We start from the raw sequence: 24,987 nt of genomic DNA on the forward strand, positions 1-24,987 counted from the left end.
GCTGCTTCGGTGAAAAACAAATCAACAATGAAAAAAACAAAACAAAACAACATTGCAAAACAACATACTGGAAAACAGTTATTCATCACTTGATTGCTTCAATACAACACTTGGGCACATATATGCGGGACGCTTCGTGGCTGTTTTGATAGCGCTCTCTCTCTTAACCAATCAAATCTCACTAATCAACATAAGACTTATTTGTAACCTAAATCAACAATTATGTTATGATAAATGATAAATTACGTAATAACTACAACAGAAAACTGACCTTTGTGGAAATACTTGGAGCAGACTAACATGTGAGCTGGAGTGTTCTGGGACATTATATTTGGTCTGCAATCCAGGCCATCCGTCATGTTCATGTTCAAGCCATGAAACATGGCTTGAACAATTTCTCTTCAACGATGTAATCCGATTACAACCGATTTCTTTACCCGTCGGCTTCCTGTGGCTGTCATGCGACCGGCTATTGCAGTTAATAATACAACAGCTTCTTGCCATTATTTGTGTTTCTTTTTATCGCTGTGTGACTGTTTTCATGGGAAAGCCTGCGTGGGCTAGTACTGCTTGCCACTTGTTCCCAGAATCCTTTGTGGTTTTACCCCGGAATGACGTCACATTTTCACTCTCTATTGGGAGCCGTGTTTTTTTGCGCAGAGCAGAGACTGGAGGGGTGCAAACAGAGCCTTGCGTTTGGCAACAGCAGTAGCACACGAAAAGAGCAGGAGGGAGAGAGACAGAAAGAGAGCTGGGAGCAACAACAAGACACAACATCGTTACATTGGAAAGGTATGTTAAAGAAAATGAGTGACATCAAGAAAAGAAGCAAAATCTGGAACCATTTAAATTTTATTGACACTAAAAGGCAGAGTGTAGAGTCTGCAAGAAAAGACTATCATATAGAGCCGGCTCCACAAACAACCTGCACAGGCACCTGAGAACTGTCCACCCATCAGTGCAATGGAAAAATAAAACACAGTCAGTTGAGTGTGATATTAATATTTCTAAATGCCAACTTTTCCCTTAATTAAAGACCTGGGCTTTCATTTTTTTTCTTTGTGTTTTGCATATTTTAATCAATATTTTATTGTGTTGTGGTTTGCAGTATCTTGTGTTGTTTCCTTTAAATTTGTTTAAAAGGAAAAATCTGAAACTTTAAATAGTTAAAAGTTGAATTGTACATAGTTGCTTTTTGGATTTTATAATTTTTTTTTTACATTTTGTGAATAAATAAAAGACTATTTATATAATAATCAGAATCAGAATCAGAATACTTTATTGATCCCTGGGGGAAATTATTTTTTGTTACAGTGCTCCATTATAAACCAACATTAAGACAAGACAGACAATACGCTAACTAAGAATAGTACAATATATACATATATATACATACATACATACATAAGTCACTCATAAATAAATAGCTTAAAAAGAAACATGTGTAGTTATAGCAGCAAACAGTGTGTTAAGTGCATGCGTTGTACAGGGAGATGGCCACAGGCAGGAAAGATTTCCTGTGTCGTTCAGTGGTGCTTTTCGGTAATCTCAGTCTCTCACTGAACGAGCTCCTGTGACTGACCAGCATGTCATGGAGTGGGTGGGAGGTGTTATCCAACATTGTCTTTATCTTGGACTGCATCCGCCTCTCCAACACCACCTAATAAACATATATAAATAAAACCACTTTTTTTTTTACATTAGTAGTTAATTTTGTGCATAATTTTATATTGCTATTGATAATAAATTAATTAATGCAACCAAACAACCTGAAGAACCGCTTGGGATCCGAAAGTCCGGGTCTTTTTTTAGTGAGTCGAGCCGAAAGAGTCGGTTCTCTAAAAAGAGTCGGAATTCCCATAATTAAAGAGCACGAAGAAGAAGTCGGTGTTTGTTTGTCCTAGTGCGCAGGCGTCATGTGAGGGTGCAGTTCCTGCTGCGGCCTTCGGGGGCGGCAGATCGCGGCACAGCGGCGAAGAAGAAGAAGAATTAGCAGCGGCGCCAAAAGCGAGCTGGTCGGTCCCGCTCATTTCTCCGCTTCCAGCCGCTTTAAAGACCCGCAGCATGAGGCCTAGAGCGGCCCGCGGAGCTCACAGCGCCGGTGCACAGCCGCCAGCTAACGGGTCTGAGTAACGGCTAACGGCGGCTTCACGGAGGAGACGAGGCGCTGTGACGTCACTGAGAATTAAGGTTTGTTTTTTTGAATGAATCTTTATTCGAACAAACAGGAGCAGCAGCTACCAAAGTAATTAGATTACCGGAAGTCTGCTCAGAAGTAAAATCAGGCCAAACAAACAGACTGAAGTTTGTTTTCTATTGTTTATTTGCGAGAGTAAAAGAGTGACGTCTTCAGCGTGTAAGGTTGGAGGTTGATCGCGTGAGGCTGTGAGCAAATCTAGTCTCGAGGTCACAACGAAACCAAACACAGTTACATGAGTTCAGAGGAGAGCTGAGGGCGCAGCCTGGGGGTCCAGAGGTGGAGGGCGGGTCGGTGAGGAGGTTATCCACAGCTTGAACAATAAAGTTGTGCTCTGACGTATTTAAACTGTAAACGTTGTTTCTAAACTGAAGCCATCGTTAGAGTCCTGCTCTCCTTCTTTCTGATCTGAGAAAAGCGCCTTTACTTTTCTTTATATGAAGATCGTCAGGTTTAAACAGCTGCGTCTCCACCAATGACTGTAGAAAGCATGGACGACGCGACAGCGCTTCCTCCCATTGTGCAAATTTATTTTTAAAGAACTTTATTTACAAACAACAGTATAACATACAAGGCGCCATCATTAATCCGAATATGTAATATCCTGGGTTGAGCATTTTCTTTGCAAGCTCCTTTGACCAGGAAGTGAAATATACTTTTTTCTTATCGCCATAACCGCCATGGTCTCAAATGCTTTCAGGATATAATTTCTTTTAACCGGATTCGGGCAAATTTCACTTATCAAAATATTCCTGATCACCTTGTTTGTAAACCTGCTGTCACCAAATTCAACTCCAGCTATGCAGAGCTGCCTCAGTCCAGGAGAAATCTTAGAGTGCACAATATCTTCTTTTATCATTGATCTCAAAGAGACTGGGATGGCTTTCATCAGGGATTTATATCTCTTAGCAGTACATCTTACATCAAATTTCTCACAAAACGTGTCATGTTTTAATAAGACCCCATTCTCATCCATAAAATAAGATAAGATAAAACTTTATTAATCCCTCGGGTGGGTTCCTCTGGGAAATTCGGTTTCCAAAAGCACAGCACTGACAGAATATATATATATATATATATATATATATATATATATATATATATATATATATATATATATATATATATATATATATATATATATATATAGTGATCGATGTAGCGGTTCCGAATGACAGCAATATCAGGAAGAAGGAACACGAGAAGCTGGAGAAATACCAAGGGCTCAGAGAAGAGCTCGAGAGGATGTGGAGGGTGAAGGTAACGGTGGTCCCCATGGTAATCGGAGCACTAGGTGCGGTGACTCCCAAGCTAGGCGAGTGGCTCCAGCAGATCCCGGGAACAACATCGGAGATCTCTGTCCAGAAGAGCGCAGTCCTGGGAACAGCTAAGATACTGCGCAGGACCCTCAAGCTCCCAGGCCTCTGGTAGAGGACCCGAGCTTGAAGGATAAACCGCCCGCAGGGGCGCGCTGGGTGTTTTTATATATATATATATATACATATATATATATACAGTGGGGAAAAAAAGTATTTAGTCAGCCACCGATTGTGCAAGTTCCCCCACTTAAAATGATGACAGAGGTCAGTAATTTGCACCAGAGGTACACTTCAACTGTGAGAGACAGAATGTGAAAAAAAAAATCCATGAATCCACATGGTAGGATTTGTAAAGAATTTATTCGTAAATCAGGGTGGAAAATAAGTATTTGGTCAATAACAAAAATACAACTCAATACTTTGTAACATAACCTTTGTTGGCAATAACAGAGGTCAAACGTTTACTATAGGTCTTTACCAGGTTTGCACACACAGTAGCTGGTATTTTGGCCCATTCCTCCATGCAGATCTTCTCGAGAGCAGTGATGTTTTGGGGCTGTCGCCGAGCAACACGGACTTTCAACTCCCGCCACAGATTTTCTATGGGGTTGAGGTCTGGAGACTGGCTAGGCCACTCCAGGACTTTCAAATGCTTCTTACGGAGCCACTCCTTTGTTGCCCGGGCGGTGTGTTTTGGGTCATTGTCATGTTGGAAGACCCAGCCTCGTTTCATCTTCAAAGTTCTCACTGATGGAAGGAGGTTTTGGCTCAAAATCTCACGATACATGGCCCCATTCATTCTGTCCTTAACACGGATCAGTCGTCCTGTCCCCTTGGCAGAAAAACAGCCCCATAGCATGATGTTTCCACCCCCATGCTTCACAGTAGGTATGGTGTTCTTGGGATGCAACTCAGTATTCTTCTTCCTCCAAACACGACGAGTTGAGTTTATACCAAAAAGTTCTACTTTGGTTTCATCTGACCACATGACATTCTCCCAATCCTCTGCTGTATCATCCATGTGCTCTCTGGCAAACTTCAGACGGGCCTGGACGTGCACTGGCTTCAGCAGCGGAACACGTCTGGCACTGCGGGATTTGATTCCCTGCCGTTGTAGTGTGTTACTGATGGTGACCTTTGTTACTTTGGTCCCAGCTCTCTGCAGGTCATTCACCAGGTCCCCCCGTGTGGTTCTGGGATCTTTGCTCACCGTTCTCATGATCATTTTGACCCCACGGGATGAGATCTTGCGTGGAGCCCCAGATCGAGGGAGATTATCAGTGGTCTTGTATGTCTTCCATTTTCTGATGATTGCTCCCACAGTTGATTTTTTTCACACCAAGCTGCTTGCCTATTGTAGATTCACTCTTCCCAGTCTGGTGCAGGTCTACAATACTTTTCCTGGTGTCCTTCGAAAGCTCTTTGGTCTTGGCCATGGCGGAGTTTGGAGTCTGACTGTTTGAGGCTGTGGACAGGTGTCTTTTATACAGATGATGAGTTCAAACAGGTGCCATTCATACAGGTAACGAGTGGGGGACAGAAAAGCTTCTTACAGAAGATGTTACAGGTCTGTGAGAGCCAGAGATTTTCCTTGTTTGAGGTGACCAAATACTTATTTTCCACCCTAATTTACGAATAAATTCTTTACAAATCCTACCATGTGGATTCATGGATTTTTTTTTCACATTCTGTCTCTCACAGTTGAAGTGTACCTCTGGTGCAAATTACTGACCTCTGTCATCATTTTAGGTGGGGGAACTTGCACAATCGGTGGCTGACTAAATACTTTTTTGCCCCACTGTATATATGTATATGTATGTATATGTATATATGTATATATGTATAGCTACTTGTAATAAAAGTACAGTAACAGTAATTAGTGACTGAGCAGCCCGGAGCGTTTCTCTGGATTTCTTTAGTAAATTCATTCATCTGCACAGATTAGCTAAACGAACCCTGAAAGCCGAGTCCTCATCTTAGCTAGCTAGGTCTCAGGACCGAGCTAAGGACGGTAGTTACGGATTAGCTGACAAACACTTTTAACTTACCGAAAAGAAAAAAAAAAGTGCAGCGGGGCCTCGGGTCCTTCTGTCAGGTAGTCCAGTTTACTGAAGAACACCTCAGGCTGTCAGGTTAAAACACTCGGTCGTGTCTTCGTAGCGTAAACGCTGGTCCTCCTCTCAGAGTCTACGCTCTATCTGCTATTCCCGAACAGAGATACGCAAGTTCCTCCGTGACTGCAGCTGCCAGTCAAAGCTGCTATGATGATGTTTCACCCCAATTTAACATCACCGTGGTAGGAATTAGAATCAAACTTATGGGAGAGGAGACTCATTGGAGACAAAAGAAAGAATCTTTGGAAAAAATTATCTGAGGAGAATTAATTATGACCTGTACTGCAGCCAGAAACCAGGGGGCGATAGAGACGTTTTGGCTTCACTTTTGGGCTGTCGTGTCCTCCATGTTTTCTACAGTCATTGGTCTCCACAGGCTGCTCCTGCAGGAGCTCCAAGACTCCCTGTGGGTTTGGGCCCACCTTGTGGCTGCTGTCATTGGTGGACGGCTCCGGTCTCTGCAGTGATGTCACCGTGTTAGCAGGACCTCAGCTGACATGGGGACACTTCTGTGTTTCCGTCTGAGCTGAGTGAAGTCATTCCACCTTAAATCAGCTGCAGTTACAGTACTGAGCAGAGGCAGGAAGGCCGCTCGTGTCCTCCAGCTTAACCAGCACAGACTCAGGTGTGTCATCACTTCCTTGTTACCTGCACAGGTACAGCCGGCGCTTTGACAGGACACTTATTTGTGAAGGAAGAGAAACGCTGATGTAAATATTCTGATGTCATCAGCCGCAGGTCATGTCACAGTGGCTCCACCCACAGATGCTCGGTGGTGCAGTCGACTCAAAGCTCGTTTGAACTTTCTCCTGTGGCTGATTGGACGTCCAGCTGTGTGATGCCCTGTATGATGTTAACGTTTGTCCTCTGTGGCGCCCCCTGCAGGTGTTCCAGATGATCGTTGAAGGACACAGGAGGGAGGAGAGGAGGAGGAAGGAGGTGGGCTGTCAGAGCGAGGCGGCCGAGAGGAGGGACGCCGCCGTCCAGGTGGATCTGCTGACTCAGCAGCTAAGCTGGAGACACTTAGGTGAGACTCAGGGACACGTGATTTATCACCGTGCTCTCTGAAACACGGAGCTTCAAACTCATATCCAGTCCAACGTGTCTGTAAAGCAGCACTGAAAACAAACCAGCTGCATGTGAAACACATAGTTACACGGACTCAAACACAGGAAGCCTGCCAACACACAAGCCGTTACGCTGGTCGCTATAGCGATGCACCATAGTGCAGCTGTAATAACTGTGTGACGAAGGGCTCGACCTGAGGAAGGAAGAACCTGATTCCACAGGCTAGACATTGGCCCAGGTCCCCTGTGGCACCCAGAGGCCACGCAGAGCCGGTCCACACAGAGCCGGTCCACACAGATCCATGCAGAGCTGGTCCACACAGAAGTCGCTCCGGGTGGTTTCCTCTGAGGGCTCGAGCCGGCGGACGGACTCAAGGTTCGTCTCTGTGAATGGTGGGTAAAAGGGGGCTTGCCTCGTCGCCGAGCGCCATCTTCGGGTTTAGAGCCTGTGGGCGTCTCACTCACCCGGCCACAGACGTGGAGTCACGGGTAGAGTCACAGTCCACGGCCTTTGTACTGAAGCCACTTCACAGCTGAGAAGATGGTGAACTTCCTGTTCCTGTCCCACACCCGCTGATTAGAAACACCTTCTGCCCCGGTAAACACACCTGAGCAGACACACTGTTTTCTTCCTCACAGATGTCTAAATTTACCCAGAATTCATTGCAGTGCTGACATTGAGACCCTTGATCGCTTCATGGCCAGGTGCTCTCTGAGTTATTAGTCGTGTCCAAATTCATGGGCTGCATCCTCCTGAGGACCCGGCCTTCACGGTCTATGGGGGCCGGGTCTTCAGAAGGTCGGGTAGGCCGGAAGTAAACGGCCGTGAAATTGGACGGTCCAGCCTTCAGATTAGCGTCACTGCTGTCTCGGTGGAGTTTAATAAACTCGGCCGTCTGCTCCTTGCTATCTAAAATATAACAGGACACTGGAGTAAACTCTCGACCATCTGTTTAATCAGTTTTCTGTTTGACGTTTATTCAGCTGTGTGAAAACCAAGGAGGAACCCACCCGGGGGATTAATAAAGTTTTATCTAATCTAATCTAATAATGTTAATCTCAGCCAAACCGATTTACTCATAAACAAATAAAACACTGAAAAAAAGCCAAACAATAACATTTTAGGTTCTCTAAGTGACTTATATATTACGTTTAACCCGAGCAGCGAAAGACCGAGGTGATCTGAAAATGATGTGCTGTTCTCGGCGGCTTCAGTGACCCTCGAGCTCCCGGCGAGCTGTCGAGCTGGTGGGCAGCAGAAGTCTCTGAAAACATCGAAGCACTTTTGCAAATATGCGATATCTTGATAAACCGAGCAGATATTAAAAGTTTACACAGCTACATTCTCGCCTGAAAATATGTTAAAAGTTTATTTTGTGACCCAGAGAGAGTAGTAACAGTAATATTAAAACTTAGTAGCGGCCGCCATTGCCAGAAACTGGAGTTTGGCTGGGCTGCGCTATGAATTCTGGGATATGGTGGGCCACAAAGGACACACCCGACCCGTCCTTCAAATTCGGGGAAAAGCAGGACGCATTTGTCGGCTGCATTCGGAGGAGTCTACGAATTCGGACAGCCTTCGGCGCGTCGCTGTGATGTAATCGTTCTACAAATGCGTCCTCGGGAGGATGCAGCCCATGAATTTGGACACGCCCATTAACTGTTTGAAGCAGAGCGCGCTCACACGTACGCCTCTCCCCTCTCAGGTGTTTCCTGCCACTGTGGCGCCTTCCAGGTGGATGAATCAGCAGGGGGCGCTCTGCTGCAGCTCTGCAGGAGTCGGGCATCACGCTGCGGCACCGACCGCCCCGCCCTGCTACCCAGCGTGCCTCTGTTCTCCGAGCACTCTGTTCTGCCTCCCCCGACTCCTGCGGACGTCTCGGCTGCTCCTCCTGGACTCATCGCTCCCCTGAGCCCGGGGCTGGCCGAAGAGGAGGAGCAGGAAGAGGAGCAGGAGGTGCACGTACCTGAGGGTAGGTTTTGTAAGTGTCAGGTTAAATGAGATGTTTGAAGATCGAGTCCACTCAGAGCAGGAAGCCTTTAATCTGCTCATGTGTTCTTGACCTCCCAACCTTTCATCCTTCAGCCTCCTCTCACAGGAGATTGACTCTCTGCATCAGTCAGTATCTGGGTTATTGATTAGTGATCGGTTCTTTGTATTAATCAGTATTTGAACATTAACTTCCTTTACTCTTCTCCTGCAGAGGAGAGACTCTGCTCTGAGAATGTGGCATTTAAAGAAAAGAAGAAGATGGTGGGGGGGAGGTGGCCTGATGGTGGTGAAAGACAAAAGTCATCACTGGCTGACAAATCGACCAATCACATCGCAGGAAATGCGGCCGGGAAGAGGAGGAGACTAAAGATTAAGCTTCTGAAGAAGGATGAGGAGTCCCACACCAGCAAGCGAGGAGAGGAACAAACAACCAGGATCCAGGAGAGGAAGGAGAACGAGGGGCAGGAGGAGGAGGAGAGAGGAGGGGAGGAGACCATGAAAGAAAGGGGAGGAGTCAAATCTGTCATAATAAAGACTGAGGAGGGTCGGAGACCGAGGAGGATGGTTGGCCCGACAGTCAGATACCTGCTGGAGTCTGAGCAGCAGTCACATGGGCCAACAGCAGCCAATCACAGCAGAGCGAGCAGAGATGTGCGGAGGAGAAAGATGGGGAGGCCGAGGAAGGAGCAGAAGGAGCTGGATGACAGCAGCACGGTGGAGTCCTCAACAGACGGAGGAGCAGAGAGATGGTGGAAGCTCTGCCAGGTCAGTCCTTCACTTGAACGTCACATCACCTTTGTTTCTCTGACCTTTGACCTTCAACTTTACCTGTCTCCAGGTGTGTGGTCTGAACGTCACCAGCCAGGCGTCTCTGGATCTCCACCTTTCCGTCCACAGACCGGCTTCTAGCTGCGCACAAGCTGCTGCTGACCAACAGCAAGAACAAACCAATCACGCGCAGGGTGATGCAGAGGAGAGGGAGGAGCCTCAGAGGCAGAGGAGGACAGTCTGCCAACCAATCAGGTACCTACTGGAGTCGGAGGAAGTGTCACATGGTTCTGGAACAGCCAATCAGACCAATCAGGAGGCAGCTACCAAACCCACAAGAAGGAGAGGAACATCAAAAGATGCTGTTGGGGGCGGGGCTTCAGAGGTGATTGACAGGCCTGAGACTAATGCTAAAGACACAGGTCACATGGTCACAACAGGAGGAAGAGAGGAAGGAGAGGAGGAGCCTCACAGGACGAAGAGGACGATGGTTGGCCGACCAATGAGGTACCTGCTGGAGTCAGAGGAAACAGGTGGTGTCAGAACCTCCAATCACGATGCAGAAAACAAACCCACACAGCGCAGGCGAAGACCAAAAAATGTTTTTGATTTCAGTGAGGCTGGGGGCAGGGCTTCAAAGATGACTGACTGTTCTGATACTGAAGATAAAGTAACGGATCACATGGTGTCAACGGGAGGAAGAAAGGAAGGGGAGGAGCCTCAAAGGCCCAGGAAGCTCCTCCTCACAGCACCCACCGAGGCTCCTTATTGGTCAAGAGACATAAACCGTGCGAGAACACGTCCCAGCTGGTTGGTCGACTACTGGACCCTGAACAGGAGTGGGAATGGAAGGAGGGGGACAAAGAGGAGCAGAGTGGAGGACGACGACGAAGAAAGGGAGGCGCAACAAGTCTGTGTGGAGAAGGAGGAGGAGCCTCAAAGGCCGAGGAGGACGATGGTTGGCCCACCAATCAGGTACCTGCTGGAGTCAGAGGAGACAACACGGGGTTCTGGAACAGCCAATCAGACCAATCAGAAGGCAGCTAACAAACACACAAGGAGGAGAGGAAGATCAAAAGATTCTGTTGGAGGCGGGGCTTCAAAGATGACTGACTGTTCTGACATTGGAGATAAAGACACAGGTCACATGGTCTCAACGGGAGGAAGACAGGAAGAGGAGGAGCTTCAGAGACCAGGAAAGACGGTTAGTCCACCAATCAGATGCCTTCTAGAGTCAGAGGTGATAACAGATATTTTACAATCATCCAATCAGGATGCAGAACACAAGCCCATGTCTTCTGACCTTTACTTGAACTTTACCTGTTACTACAGCCTCTTTTTCTACCTACTCGGATCGACTTGCCGCGGTTTTCAGGTTTCCTATTAGTTCGTAGTTCCTGGTACCAGGTGATGTTCGGCCGGCGTTCCAGGAAATTCGAGCAAATATGAAAATGTGCCCCTGATTGGCCAGTCAGTGGCTTCCCTCGATGAGTCGTGATGGCGTCTCATTCACAAAAATGAAAAGCGCCATTTTTGAAGTTGGGTAGCGACAGAAATGGCTACAAAAGCAATGCCGTGTTCCCGAGTCTGACGCCACAGACCAAGCAGCGGGTCCATCGCGCCTCGACGTCCACCTTTATTGGTGTTGCACATTAATTGCTATAACAATGACCACGTACATTAAGTACTTACCAGATTGTAGTGGAAAACCAGTCATGGCGAGTGGTTCCGAGTAGGTAACCATGGAAATTAGGGCTGGGTATCGTCACTGATCTCTAGAATCGATTCGATTTCGATTCATGAGGTCCCGAATCAATTCGATCCACAATTCGATTCGATTTGAATCGGGTAAATTTAGCCTGAGATAGTCAGAAATATTATAATTCAGGTCATGCATCAGTACATTTCCATATTTTTATATCTATAAAAAGAAAGCTGATACTTGCGGGACTTTATCAAAGGTGTGAGCATCACAGCAGAGGGCTTTGTGTCAAAGTAACTGAGGATAAAACACAGAAAAACATGAAGGCGACTTTCCTGGCCTGGATTTTAATTTCAATTTCAATTCAATTTCAATTTTATTTCTATAGCACATTTAAAAGTCACAAGTACAACAAAGTGCTTCACAAACGAACCATACTTGCAATTTCCAACAGGAGAAAACAGTTAACAAAGAATAAAATTATAAAATAATATAAGAACAGACATGAATCAGGGAAAATTAAGCTAAGTAGTTTGAAAAGCGAGCTTAAACAGATGGGTTTTTAACCGAGATTTAAAAGATTGGATAGTTTCCGACACACGGACATCAACCGGTAGGCTGTTCCAGAGTTTTGGTGCAGCGAAAGCAAAGGCCCGATCCCCCTTCGTCTTTAATCGAGACATTGGTTGCATTAGAAGCCCCTGATTAGAGGATCTGAGTGCCCTTGTAGGGATATATAGATTAAGAAGGTCAATCAAATAACTGGGTGCCAAGTTATTTAAGATTTTAAAAGTATATAAAAGAATTTTAAAAACAATACGGTATTTGACAGGAAGCCAGTGGAGGTCAGCTAGAATGGGAGTAATATGATCCTGTCTTCTAGCGCCGCTTAAAAGGCGTGCTGCGGCATTCTGGACTAATTGTAGGCGTTGAATAAGAGAGAGTTGGAGGCCTAAGTAAACAGATGACCTTAAAAATATTCTGCAGTAGATCAAAAACGAAAGAAAACCATGAATCAACACATGAACATGACCTGATGCTGCTGAAGTGAAGCAGAGCAAAGTTTACAGAGGTTTGATTACAGACACAGCTGAGAGTTTTGCAATTTGCATCATTTTAAAAAGTTTAAATTTGCTCAGTATTGAACAGCAGAAATGAGGCTTTCTTCTCAGAAGTAAGTAAAAGGACAAAAACAGCGGCCAACAGCCTGTAAACAACGGTAGAGTTGTGCGTAACAAGCAAGCGAATAATGCAGAAAACAGATTTTTAGACGGGAAACTGTTCTTGAAGTACAGAGAGAGAGAGCTGTGCATGAAGTGTGATTTTTATCGTGGTGGAAGCAAAACAGCAAAAATCAGAGTGAATTCTTTGTGTTTTGTGTTTCCATCTTTGTACAGAATCCTGCTCTCATTTAACCTGAGATTCTGGCATTCCGGGCAAAATAAATTTATCCAAGCTAGAATCGATTTTAAACGATAAATTGATAATCAAAGCCCACCCCTAATGGATGGGCTTCTTCTTTCCCGACTTTTAACCAGACTTTTCTGCCCCTTTTGTCTTTAGTTAGCTGTAATTAACCCAACGCTCACCTGACCTTTGTCTGACCTTTCCCCCCTGCAGGCGTCTGCTCTCCACCCGTCCGTCCACAGACCAAAGCAACCTTTCGGCTGTCACCTCTGCAACAGGAAGTTCAGCTGTGCCAGCGGGCTGTTCCTGCACCAATGCGATCAGCACCACAGCAATATAGGTGGTCTCTACAGCAACGGATGTGGGGCGGCCCTGAGCAACGCCCAAGCTCCTAAAAACAAACCACAAAAACAGACCACCCAGGATGACAAGGAGGAGGAGCCTCAGAGGCCCAGGAAGCCCCTCCTCACAGCACCCACCAAGGCTCCTTTTTGGTCAAGAGGCATAAACCGTGCGAGAACACGTCCCAGCTGGTTGGTCAACTACTGGACCCTGAACAGGAGTGGGAATGGATGGAGGGGGACAAAGAGGAGCAGAGCGGAGGAGGAAGAAAAAGAAGAAAGGGAGGTGCAACAAGTCTGTGTGGAGAAGGAGGAGGAGCCTCAAAGGCCGAGGAGGACGATGGTTGGCCCACCAATCAGGTACCTGCTGGAGTCAGAGGAGACAACACGGGGTTCTGGAACAGCCAATCAGACCAATCAGAAGGCAGCTAACAAACACACAAGGAGGAGAGGAAGATCAAAAGACTCTGTTGGAGGCGGGGCTTCAAAGATGACTGACTGTTCTGACATTGGAGATAAAGACACAGGTCACATGGTCTCAACGGGAGGAAGACAGGAAGAGGAGGAGCCTCAGAGACCAGGAAAGACGGTTAGTCCACCAATCAGATGCCTTCTAGAGTTGGAGGAAACGTCACATGATTCTGGAACAGCCAATCACACTGATCAGGAGGCAGTTACCAAGCTCACAAGAAGGAGAGAAAGATCAGATGCTGTTGGCCTCTGTGAGCCTGGGGGCGGGGCTTCAGAGATGATTGACAGGCTTGACGCTAAAGTTAAAGACATAAGTCACGTGGTTGAAAAGGGCAGAAGAAAGGGAGATGAGAAGAAGGAGGAGCCTCAGAGGCTGAGAAGGACGATGGTCGGCCCACCAATCAGGTACCTGCTGGAGTCAGAGGAGCTGTCACGGGGTCAAAGAACAGCCAATCAGGACACAGAAAACAAACCCACACACAGCAGACGGAGCCCAAAAAAGGTTGGTAGCCACAGTTAACTGATCAATCAGGAGGCAGCTAACAGCAACTGCCATTAAGTTCTTAGGTCGACCATATTAAAGATTGAACCCATCTCTAATGATCGGCTATGTACCACAGGCCTTCAAGCTGGCAGTAGTTAAACCTTTACTCAAAAATCATCTGTAGACCCAGCAGTCTTAGCTAATTATTGGCCAATCTCCAACCTTCCTTTATATCAAACATCCTTGAAAGAGTAGTTGTCAAACAGCTAACAGATCATCTTAGACTTTTAGAGACTTTCTATTGTCATTGTGCAGTTTCTTGCACAGCGAAATTGGGTAGCTTGATCACAAAGGTGCTAAAGTAAAAAGAAGAGAAACCAATATACAACGAAGGCGGAAAATAAATAAATAATTAAATCAATAGCTGGGATAGGCTCCAGCGCCCCCCGCGACCCTGAAAAGGATAAGCGGAAGCGAATGGATGGATGGATGGATGGATGGATGGATGAATCAATAGAATAAAATAAAAAAACAGTGTATATGTATACATATGTGAGTGGAACTATATACATGGTGTATGTGGAGGAAACATTGAAACAGACTGGGACCAAAATAATTGCACAGAACATGGAAAGACTGAGATATTGCACATAGATGATCAACAGCAGTGTCAGGGTGGATGTGTTGGGGAAGTCTTTACACACTAGTTTGCATTAAGAGTTCTGACAGCCCACGGGAAGAAGCTGTTCTTTAGTCTGTTGGTTTTGCACCTGATGGATCTGAGCCTTTTTCCAGAGGGCAGGATGTTGAAGAGGTGGTGGTTAGGATGGAGGTGGTCCTTTATAATTGCCCTGGCTCTGGAGAGACATCTTGAGCTGGCAATTAAATCCAGGGAGTTCTGATGACCCTCTGTAGTCTCTTCTTGTCAGCTGTTGTGCAACCAGCGTACCACACAGGGATGGCGTGCACCAGCACACTCTCGATAGTGGCACGGTAGAAGGACCTCTGCAGAGGAGTGGCTTATTTGAAGAGTTTCAGTCAGGTTTCAGAGCTCATCACAGCACAGAAACAGCTTTAGTGAAGGTTACAAATGATCTTCTGTGGCCTCTGACAGTGGACTCATCTCTGTGCTTGTCCTGCTAGACCTCAGTGCAGCGTTCGATACTGTCGACCATAATATCCTATTAGAGCGATTAGAACATGCTGTAGGTATTACAAGTACTGTGCTGCAGTGGTTTGTATCATATCTATCTAATAGGCTCCAGTTTGTGCATGTAAATGGAGAGTCCTCTTCACACACTGAGGTTAATTATGGAGTTCCACAGGGTTCAGTGCTAGGACCAATTCTGTTTACATTATACATGCTTCCCTTAGGCAGCATCATTAGAAGACATAGCATACATTTACACTGCTATGCAGATGACACCCAGCTCTATCTGTCCATGAAGCCAGATAACACACACCAATGAGTTAAACTGCAGGAATGTCTTAAAGACATAAAGACCTGGATGGCCGCTAACTTTCTGCTTCTTAATTCAGATCAAACTGAGGTTATTGTACTCGGCCCTGAAAAGCTTAGAAATATGGTATCTAACCAGATCCTTACTCTGGATGGCATTACCTTGGCCTCCAGTAACACTGTGAGGAACCTTGGAGTCATTTTTGACCAGGACATGTCCTTCAACGCACATATTAAACAAATATGTAAGACTGCTTTCTTCCATTTGTGCAACATCTCTAAAGTTAGAAATATCCTGTCTCAGAGTGACGCTGAAAAACTAGTTCATGCATTTATTACTTCCAGGCTGGACGACTGTAATTCATTATTATCAGGAAGTCTAAAAACTCCCTGAAAGCCTTCAGTTAATCGTGACCTTTCTCCTCTGCAGACGTCTGTCTTCCACAGACCGAAGCGCCCGTTCGGCTGTCACATCTGCAACAGGAAGTTCAGCCGTGCCAGCAGACTGTTCCTGCATCATTGCAATCAGCACCGCAGCATCATAGACAGTTCCCAAGGCAACAGAGTTGGGATGGCCATGAGCAGTGCTCGAGCTTCTGATGGCAAATGGAAAGAAGGAACCCAGCGTAAGAACGAGAATGGGGAGGAGCCTCAGCGGCAGCGAAGGAGGAGAGTTGGCCCACCAATCAGATACCTACTGGAGTCAGAGGAGTTGTCACATGGTCTTAGAAAAGCCCATCAGAGTGCAGCAACCAAACCCACACAAAGGAGAGGAAGAATGAAGGCTGGTGGTCTCACTAAGGCTGGGGGCGGGGCTTCACAGATGATTGATAGGTTTGAGGCTACCTTTGCCACAGACAGACAGACAGGTGTGCACAGGCAGACTTACCTGGTTCACAGAGACTTGCAGGATTGTCAGGTGACCATCTCCCCCTGCTCTGTCACAATGCAGCGCCTCCTCTGATTGGCTGATTACGTTCTTGTTAAACATGTTTGTTTTAATTTTTCTATGAAGTCTGGTTTCAGTGATTTTAGGTGTGTGTGTGTGTGTGTGTGTGTCACACTGTTTTTGAACAATAAAATGAAATAATGTCCTGCTCCTTTTTTCTGTCCTGCTGTTCATGGTTTCTAATGAGGTCAAAGGTCAGGCTGCACCGCCCATGGAACTGCATGATGTCAGAGAGGGGATATCCTTATATGGTCGCGTCAGGCTCTGAGTAATCTAAATCAATGTGGGCCATGACCCCCTGGTGGACGTCACAGGTACTGCAGGTGAGCCTGGAGCCATCACTGCGTAGTACAAATATCACAAATGCTACAATCAAACCGAAGTATTCGAGTGTATTTAGCAGTAGTTCCAGTCCTGACAGAGAAAGTCCTCCCTGCAGAGTCCTCCATCATCATCATCGTCACTGTGTGATGAGTTTAAATAAGAATCAGTTTTCAGATTATATAGCTTAAAGTGTCACCATGACGACCAATCCTCATCCTCGCACTCAGGACCACTGGAGGACACCAGACTGCAGGACAGGTGTGGTGCAGGTAAACTCGGCCTCACTGAGAAAAACACAAGAACAGAGCTGTTTATCATCTAACACAGCACATAACAGGCAAGGCACGATTGTCCAATCAGCAGCCTCCCTGGTAACACCTTTGTGTCTGTGATTATAAACTAGACTGATGCTGCTGTTCAGGAGTCTCCTCCACTTTCACTGCTAGCTCGCCTCATCTGTTAGTGTCACTGACCTCTGACTGCCCGCCTCAGTAACGTGACCTCTGACCTCTCGTCTTCCTCACTAGTTCAGCCCCATTTGGCGCCTCAGTGATCACTCACATGCTGCCGTTAGCTTCACACAGGTGAAGCACACCTTCAGTTTGTGACGGGCAGCCAATTAGACAGACGCTGGCTCAAAGGGGGAGGGGCTGCACATCTTGTTAAAGTCAGAGGGCTGCAGCTCGAGTCATTCTGCTGCGCAGTGTTATAAACATTACGGTAATGCTCCAGCTGCGGTCTTTATGGGAGAAGGGTCTGGCTGCAGCCACTGGGAGCGCCATATTGGGACCTCCACAGTAACCGGAAACACGTGACCTCCACAGTAGCCGTAAAACACGTGACCTCCACAGTAGCACTGCACGGATCATCGACTGTGGAAACCTTGCAAGTGGATCATAAAGGTTGGCACAGAGTCTTTCATGTATAAATTTGCCGTTAATAATTATATAATTTTAGAAATCATCTAGTTTGCTTACACTGATTATGTTGGCACTTTGTTAGCGTTACAACAACGGTCAGACCCCCGAGGTATCTAAACTTTAGTAAGACTGCACTTTTGACACCTCTGGTTAGCATTTAGTGGTCAGTTTCAAACGTATTTGATTTTTGCTTCTTATTGAACTACTTTTCACGATCTGTAACATCAATGCACATTGTTCCATTTACTGCGTATTGCACTTTGTTCACGTCTTTCATTCCACCTGCATCAACGCTGTAAAGTTTGTCACAAAGAGATTTATACATTTATAAATACTACTATTCTCTATTCCATTCTGTTCTGCTTTTTTATTGCCCAGATTTTTGTTAGCGTTTGTTAAATTGTCTGTTATATGTCAATAGATACGTATGTCACAAATAAAAGTGTCTGGTAAATTATGTTTTTGTAAAGAATTTTCTCCCCAAATCTCTAACATGCTAACTGTAACATGTTATTTCTGCTAAAACCTGAACTTAAAGGTGTATATGGTGTTTATCTGTTTCTCTCTGTTTTAGATGCACATATCAAATTGGAATTCTGCCTCCAAGCCAGAATTGCAGGAGTGCACCACGTGTTGGCTGTTTCACTGCCCTCTGTGCCCCACTCTCAGCCCTACTGTCAGGGCAAAGATTGAGGAGCAAATAAATGGACACATTAAAAATGCTTTGCCTTTCAAAGGTATGTTGGTATTAAATAAACCTCATAGTTAAAGTTATAAATATGCACTTCTTTTCAGCACCTCTGCAGTGTCTTTGTTGACTTAAAAGTTGCTTTTCACATTGTACAGTTCAGTGCATTCATCAGCTAGAAAAAAGTGTTTTCATTAAATATTTTTTCCTGTTCACCACATTTCCTGACAGCTCTTGTGATCCACAACATTTTGCTTTCATTATTGAGGATGGCTTGGGTATTTTTGTTCATATGTACAATCTGATTGTTAGATAAACTGATTGCATTCTGTACAACTGCATTTAAATTACATATTGTTTTTTTTTTTTCTCTCTCTTACAGACAAAATGATATGCCGGTGCACTTTCACTGCCCTGTCTGCAACATGACAGTCATACAGCGTGGGGATATGGCAAGGCAATTATTGTCATGTCAGCATTCAGGACTGCTCCCCACTAAACTCTCCGTGGAGCCCCGCCTCCCTCCCGCTGCACTCTCCGTGGAGCCCCGCCCCTCTCCCGCTGCACTCTCCGTGGAGCCCCCCCCCCTCTCCCGCTGCACTGTCCGTGGAGCCCCGCCTCTCTCCCACTCAACTCTCCGTGGAGCCCCATCTCCCTCTCGATGTCTCCAGCATCTAAACCATTTCCTGAATCTTCAGTAGAACATTCATGTGCTCGTCCCTCTGTGCTAAATGAAACTGCGGCTTGTGGAAAGTCCATGAAAATGAAACGCCCTCACTCTGGTCTTACTCTTCTTACAAAAAAACTTCAAGACTCACATGATGAGGAGGCATTCAAACAGGTCAACAGATGTTTGCCTGGCCTGTCATCTGCAGTGTTTGTGTAGAGGGACTTCCTCCTCTTTGTTTCTCAGTTTGCAGAGGACATGGAGCTCTTTTTAAAAGCATGTGCTGACGAGCAGAGACTACAGGTCAATGTGATGTTTGACACTTGATGGACAGATGAAGGCACTGGCTGTTTGTTTGTGGTTTTTATGTGCTGTTTGTTTTTCAGTGTACAGAATTCCAGTTAAGCTTATTATAAAATGTTGTTCGCTTGTTTCCATACTTATAGTAAAAATTTTAGTGTAAATGTAACAGCATTGTTTATACTTGTAACTTCAAAGTAAAAAGGTTACAGTTGCTATTAACATTTATGTTTTATCCTGTAATCAATAATATTTTTATACATTTTACGTATAACCCTCTGGGCTCTGTGCTGACTACTACACTGCAGTGGACCAAAAGAATGACACAGGTTTGATCTTAAGGGTCTAATAGTTGTGTGTTGTGCATGACATTGCAACGCAAACATGTATTTGCAAGACAGACTGGAATAAATTATGACGCATCAAATATTACACAGGCTGCAGAGAATTTTTGTTGATACAGACTGTTGAGCTTTGAGTGTCACAGTCAAACTTTGCTTTGAAGCACCTGCTAAAAACACTTTGACTCTTGTAGAGTAAAATATGATTATAGTAAAAAAATCAAAGCTGCAGCACATACAGCAACAAAAACTGTTAGTAAATGTGTCCTGGAGTTTATGCAGGTGCAGAAAGTGCTGCTGCTGTAAGTCAGCCTAACAGCTTCTAGATCACTTATTTTTCTGGAAAGATGGCAAGAAGGGCATCACTGCTCATCTCTACAATCTCCCAGATCTTGGAATACAAGCCTTTGTCCCATGAAAATCACTTCACAGTAGTAGGAGACCTCTAAACCTACAAATGAAGAGTGATCCTGGAAGAAAAAGGGCCCACACTATAGTGACCTCAACAATTGCAAGACAGCTTTGTCCCCGATGCTTATATGAAAAAAAATAAATAAATACGAAGATTTATGAAACCATTAGGACTTTATTACTGTTTTATCTGAAAAGTTACTGGTAATATATGACCTAACTGGCATTTAAAGTGTAAAAAAAAAAAAAGAATATAGATAAAATTTTGGTTTTTTGAAGAAAAGGACTGGAGCTAATTTAAAGAGTCAAGTCGGTAAAAGTAGATCAATGTTTTAATAAATATACATTTTACAGCATTTTGTAAAAAAAAAAAACACACACAAAAGTTGCCATTTTTGGCAACGAACAAGGTGAGAGAGTTTTATAGTTTTTGCTCTCCTTGAACAAAAATAATAGTGCTCAATAATGTTGATGTTAATCAATTAAATGTCCCAGACTCTACTATTAATAATATAGTGGTCCCTCGTTTATCGCAGGAGTTACGTTCTAAAAATAACCCGCGGTAGGTGAAATCCGCGAAGTTATATTTACAAAAACTGTGGTATTTTGTAAATATAATAAACGCGAATTCAGCTGTGTAATTTTATTAGCAGTGTCCTCTTGAAATGCGCCAACAACATTGAGAGTAACATCCTCCTCTCTGCCCCTTAATGCTCTCTGGGCGCTATGGTAACGCGTAAATAATCCTTTCAAAATAAGACACAACTACAACACGGGAAGACACCCAGGGAAACCGAGGAAAACCCTGAAAACCATACATTTCACACCCGAGGCTCAACTCTCGCGTTGACAAAACATAACTTTCAATACTTGAAATGTGCAATTCACTTGTATTTTTATTTTTATTCCTATTTATTCTATTTATCCCCTTCGTATATTTTATTTATATTGTCTCTGTATTTATATATATATGTGTGTGTGTATAACTCTGTCGGTGCTGTGCTTTTTTGGAAATCGAATTTCCCAGAGGAACCCACCCGAGGGATTAATAAAGTTCTATCTAATCTAATCTAATCTAATCTAACACATGGACACTTTTGGCCACAAACGAGCTGAAGGGATGGTGATTTTTTTAAATAAACCCAGAGTGTTAAAACACTTAGAACCAAATTTATTTTTCAGCAGCATCAATAGTAACAAAAACACAATTTAGTTTTCCCTGTCAAAGTCGATTTAACTGAAGTTACGTGTTTCCGGCTACTGTGGAGATCACGTGTTTCCGGTTGCTGTGGCGGTCGCAATATGGCGGAAACCGGAAGTCAGTTCAAAACAGCCGTGGCGGGTCCCGAAGGAGAAGGAGCTCTGCTGAGATGAGCGAGAGCGGCGCTCAGGTGAGAAACCGAAGCCCGTGTTTGCCTGTGTGTCACGTGACCGCGCTGTTAGCACCGCGTGACGGTAACTGTCAGAGGGTGTGTGTCTGCTTACAAGCGATGTAGGAAGAAAACAGACAGTTACCTGTTCGAGTTTGGTACAGGTGTGTTGCTGTGACCTTCACTGAGCAGAGCTCTGCACAGCTGGAGATGCTGCCGGAAACTCAAAACACGTGTTTAGTTTGTAGTGTGGTACAGTCTACGTGCTGCAGCAGTGTGTAATGATCTGTACAGTGTATATCCTGGAGCAGTGTGTCATATGGCAGAGTGTATATCCTGGAGCAGAGTGTAATATGGCAGAGTGTATATCCTGGAGCAGAGTGTATATCCTGGAGCAGAGTGTAATATGGCAGAGTGTATATCCTGGAGCAGAGTGTAATATGGCAGAGTGTATATCCTGGAGCAGAGTGTATATCCTGGAGCAGAGTGTAATATGGCAGAGTGTATATCCTGGAGCAGAGTGTAACGGTGTGTGCGTCTTGTCAGCTGTTAGCTCGTCTGGAGGCACGGCGCTGCCTTAAGGATATTGAGCCTCGTCTGTTTCCGGAAGACCGAGGACCCGACCAAGGTGACTGGCCACGCCCACCCACTCACAGCTGACACATGCTGTCAGTCAGGTGACTGTCTCACTGTATGTGTTGTTTCTTGCTCTCAGGTGCGGTGGTGGAGCTGTTTGGGCTGGAGGGCACAGGTGAGTTCACGATGCAGGAAGTGCCTCCACCTTTAACCTGGATGTAAACTGTGTGTGTGTGTGTTGCTCAGGTAAGACGGAGCTGTTGTATCACCTGCTGTGCCGCTGCGTGCTGCCGGAGGCAGCTGGGGGTCTGGAGGTGGATGTGGTGTTTGTGGACACCGACTACAGCCTAGACATGTTACACCTGGTCAGCATCCTGGACAGCAAACTGAGCGCAGGTATATGCACACGCATGCACACACACACACAAACAAACAGGAAGTTACACACTAACCCTTTCTCTCCGGGTCCTTAGCGCTGTTGGCCGGAGCAGACGAGGCGGCGCTGCGCTCATGTCTGTCCCGCCTCCTGTTTGTTCACTGCTACTCCTCCTCACAGCTCCTCCTCACCCTCCACTTCCTGGAGACCACCTTGTCATCACGGCCCGCCCTGGCGCTCATCCTCATAGACAGCATTTCCGCGTTTTATTGGGTGGATCGCTGCGAGGGTGGGGCCAGCTACACCAAACAGGAGGAGAAGCTCAGTAGGTGTGCGGAGCTGCTGGGACGCCTGCTCAGGTGGGTGGAGTTAGACTGATTCAGGCTGCTCGCAGGTCATGCGTTACAGTGCGCTGCGTGACATCACCACCACTCTGAAGGCTTCCGCTGAGCTCTGATACGATCACGGTCATGTGCGCAGCTTTTCTCTTTCAGGTACAAACACATGTGCAGAGTGCCCCCTGGTGGTCAAACTGCAGTGTCAGCACCGTAGGTCAGGGTGTTGGCTGGTCAATCGCTCACGCTCTGACGAGTGTTTGTGTAAAATGTTGGTTTGTTCGTGTTTTGCTGGGTCAAATACCTGAGTGGAGCCTGTGGTGGTTCTGTTCTGGACTGTGGCTCACTAATTTTCTGATTTTTGACTCCTCCTACTCCACAGGGATTACAGAATTACTGTCTTCGCCACCTGTCACGCCATCAGGAGGCCCGGCGTCCCCTCCTCCTCCTCAGACTCCGAGCGGTCGTACCTCTGCCGCTCCTGGCAGAGGCTGGTGACCCACCGGCTGCTGTGCTCCAGGCAGGAGCCAGGAAACAACATGGCTGCCGAAGGAGGACACGACCAGGAGCAGAGGAGACAGCAGATCTTCACCGTCCACTGCACCACCTTCTCTTCGAGGGTCAAGGTCTCCTGGAGCAGCTCCTTCTGTGTGACGGAGGCAGGAGTGGCGTTCCTGTCGGCGTCCGAGGAGAACAAATGTGCTGCACGTCAGTAACTCAGACTCTGGTCCAATCATGGATCAGGGAGATGTCCGTCATCTGGCTGAGGGACCAATCACATTTGAGCCCTTGCCGCAGACACGCCCCTCACAGCACAGACTGTTTACTTCATCTGCGTGTTTTTCTGTGTGATGTGATTCTGTGCTCTGACTGCTGCTCGGCCCACAGTGGAAACAGGAGCAGACTGTAATGAGCTGCACAGGTGGGACTGTACAGGGAAAATGGAGGGGGTGGGGTCAGGATGAGGTCATTGTTAGGGGCCAAAGGGTCAGCATTAGTGTTTGTGTTCAATAAACTGGACATATATGTTGTGACCTGTGTGTTTGTTTCCACTCAGACCCATCAGCAGATTGTAGATTAATTAATAATAACTGAGGTGGGTGTGGCGTCAGCTCCAGGTGCTGCAGGTATACTGGTACTGTGGGCGGAGCTTATTCTCTCCTGTCTGACATACATAATACATGAAACGACGATCATAACCATCAGTGTTATCCAAGACAGACACGCCCACCACGTCAGCATCCCTGTGATGAGGGTGATGACGTCACTGTCACGGACAGTTTGGCTCTTTTAAACTTTAGTGGCTAATAACCGGAACCTCTTACTGCAGGCGTGGCGCTCTCGGGTCGACACTAACCTGACCCTTGACCCCGACCCTCTGCTCCGTGCTCGGGCACGTGCCTGGCGCGGTCCGGATCCTCGCGCTCCGCTCCGGGACTTCCAGGTCTGCTGACAGAGCCGCTTCACCAGAGCAGTCCTCCAACTGATCCCTCCGCGGGGTCAGACACACTTTTTACACAACACAAACAAATATTCCCGGTGCCCGCGTGGAGGCTTGCACACCGGCACTTTTCACAGGCCGATCCTCGGTACACGCCGCCCGTGTCTGGGTCTGACGGGAGCGTGCGGCCCGGCGAGGCGGGACGTGTTTTGCGGGACCTACTTCCTCTGCTGGCACTGACAGGCGGTGGTTCGGTTGCTCCCAAACATGGCCTCCGTGACGGAGCGACCGCTTCAACTTTAATTTTTCGCCAGTTTTCGGAGTAAAAACCGCGCTTTTCCCTCCGTGCTCCGCCGGGAATGTTCCGCCGGAGACCCGGCCGTGCCAGGCGTGTCAAACGGAGGCTGAGGTTGGCAGAAGTTCGCTGCTGGCTTTGAAGTCGTCGCTCTAAGTTGGCTGAAAGCTGGAGAGGAAAAAGAGAATTGCATCGAATCAGTAAGGACGCTTCTTCCCTATTCTCTCGACACTCCCGCGGCTCGCTAAACGTCCCGCTTCCTGCCGCCCATCCCGACCCGCCACTAGCGCGCCGCGGACCGGGCTGCTAACAGCTAGCCTGCACGCTAACGCTAACAGAGAAGTGATCAGTCAACTGGGCGGTCCGAGCGAGCTAACGGCTAAGCGCTAGCCGCTCCGGGCCGGAGGAAAGCCTTTAAACAGCGAGTTAGAACCACCGAACGGCTCCCGGTACCCTCACCGAGGCCGCACCGAGCGTGTGGGGCTGTGAGCGGGCTCACAGGCGGCAGTACCGGGCTCCACGGCCGCTGTGACAGGCGAGCTTATTAGCATGCTAACCAGCAGGTTACCCACACACAGCCACCCAGCGAGGCTCACCTGAGACCTTAACCTCACCAGACACAACACTGAGCTCACCTGGTGTCCAGCGGCACACCTGGGCAGGTACACGCAC

The 24,987-nt window shown here is 46.6% G+C and overlaps 3 protein-coding genes across 4 annotated transcripts in view; all 3 read left to right on the forward strand.

The window, feature by feature from the left end:
* The first annotated feature begins 1,726 nt into the window (after positions 1-1,726).
* Positions 1,727-19,602, forward strand: LOC113029558 (uncharacterized). Of its 2 annotated transcripts, XM_026180468.1 has the most exons (9): positions 1,727-2,190; positions 6,516-6,657; positions 8,404-8,670; positions 8,902-9,455; positions 9,529-10,662; positions 12,781-13,881; positions 15,753-17,497; positions 18,090-18,252; positions 18,586-19,602. In XM_026180468.1, the coding sequence occupies exons 2-7, from the start codon at positions 6,525-6,527 to the stop codon at positions 16,284-16,286; spliced, it is 3,723 nt and encodes a 1,240-aa protein (XP_026036253.1). In that variant the 5' UTR covers positions 1,727-2,190; positions 6,516-6,524; the 3' UTR covers positions 16,287-17,497; positions 18,090-18,252; positions 18,586-19,602. The 2 variants fall into 2 exon arrangements, with proteins under 2 accessions (XP_026036253.1, XP_026036254.1); XM_026180469.1 differs by lacking the exon at positions 1,727-2,190 and having other exon boundaries at positions 5,368-6,657.
* Positions 19,603-21,174: 1,572 nt separating this feature from the next.
* On the forward strand, positions 21,175-23,443 carry xrcc2 (X-ray repair complementing defective repair in Chinese hamster cells 2). Its single transcript, XM_026180570.1, has 6 exons — positions 21,175-21,313; positions 21,839-21,920; positions 22,008-22,043; positions 22,115-22,264; positions 22,342-22,603; positions 22,962-23,443. Exons 1-6 carry the CDS (start codon positions 21,293-21,295, stop codon positions 23,293-23,295), a joined length of 885 nt encoding a protein of 294 aa, XP_026036355.1. The 5' UTR covers positions 21,175-21,292; the 3' UTR covers positions 23,296-23,443.
* Positions 23,444-23,518: 75 nt separating this feature from the next.
* Positions 23,519-24,987, forward strand: part of kmt2ca (lysine (K)-specific methyltransferase 2Ca) — a 50,813-nt gene continuing 49,344 nt past the window's right edge. The window contains exon 1 of the mRNA XM_026179280.1: positions 23,519-24,515. The gene's annotated coding sequence lies outside the window, so the exon portion shown is untranslated. The remainder of the gene's footprint in view (positions 24,516-24,987) is intronic.

Source organism: Astatotilapia calliptera, chromosome 9, assembly GCF_900246225.1.
Source record: "Astatotilapia calliptera chromosome 9, fAstCal1.2, whole genome shotgun sequence".
Classification (NCBI taxonomy): Eukaryota; Metazoa; Chordata; class Actinopteri; order Cichliformes; family Cichlidae; genus Astatotilapia; species Astatotilapia calliptera.

What these genes read in the sequence shown, in the direction of transcription:
- LOC113029558 (XM_026180468.1), top strand. Translation starts at nt 6,525, where the DNA reads ATGATCGTTGAAGGACACAGGAGGGAGGAGAGGAGGAGGAAGGAGGTG. An exon ending in TTCAGAGACCAGGAAAGACG is followed by an intron (nt 10,663 to 12,780) that starts GTTAGTCCACCA and finishes TCCCCCCTGCAG; the next exon opens with GCGTCTGCTCTCCACCCGTC. An exon ending in GCAGACGGAGCCCAAAAAAG is followed by an intron (nt 13,882 to 15,752) that starts GTTGGTAGCCAC and finishes TCTCCTCTGCAG; the next exon opens with ACGTCTGTCTTCCACAGACC.
- xrcc2 (XM_026180570.1), top strand. Translation starts at nt 21,293, where the DNA reads ATGAGCGAGAGCGGCGCTCAG. An exon ending in AGACCGAGGACCCGACCAAG is followed by an intron (nt 21,921 to 22,007) that starts GTGACTGGCCAC and finishes TCTTGCTCTCAG; the next exon opens with GTGCGGTGGTGGAGCTGTTT. An exon ending in GTTTGGGCTGGAGGGCACAG is followed by an intron (nt 22,044 to 22,114) that starts GTGAGTTCACGA and finishes TGTGTTGCTCAG; the next exon opens with GTAAGACGGAGCTGTTGTAT.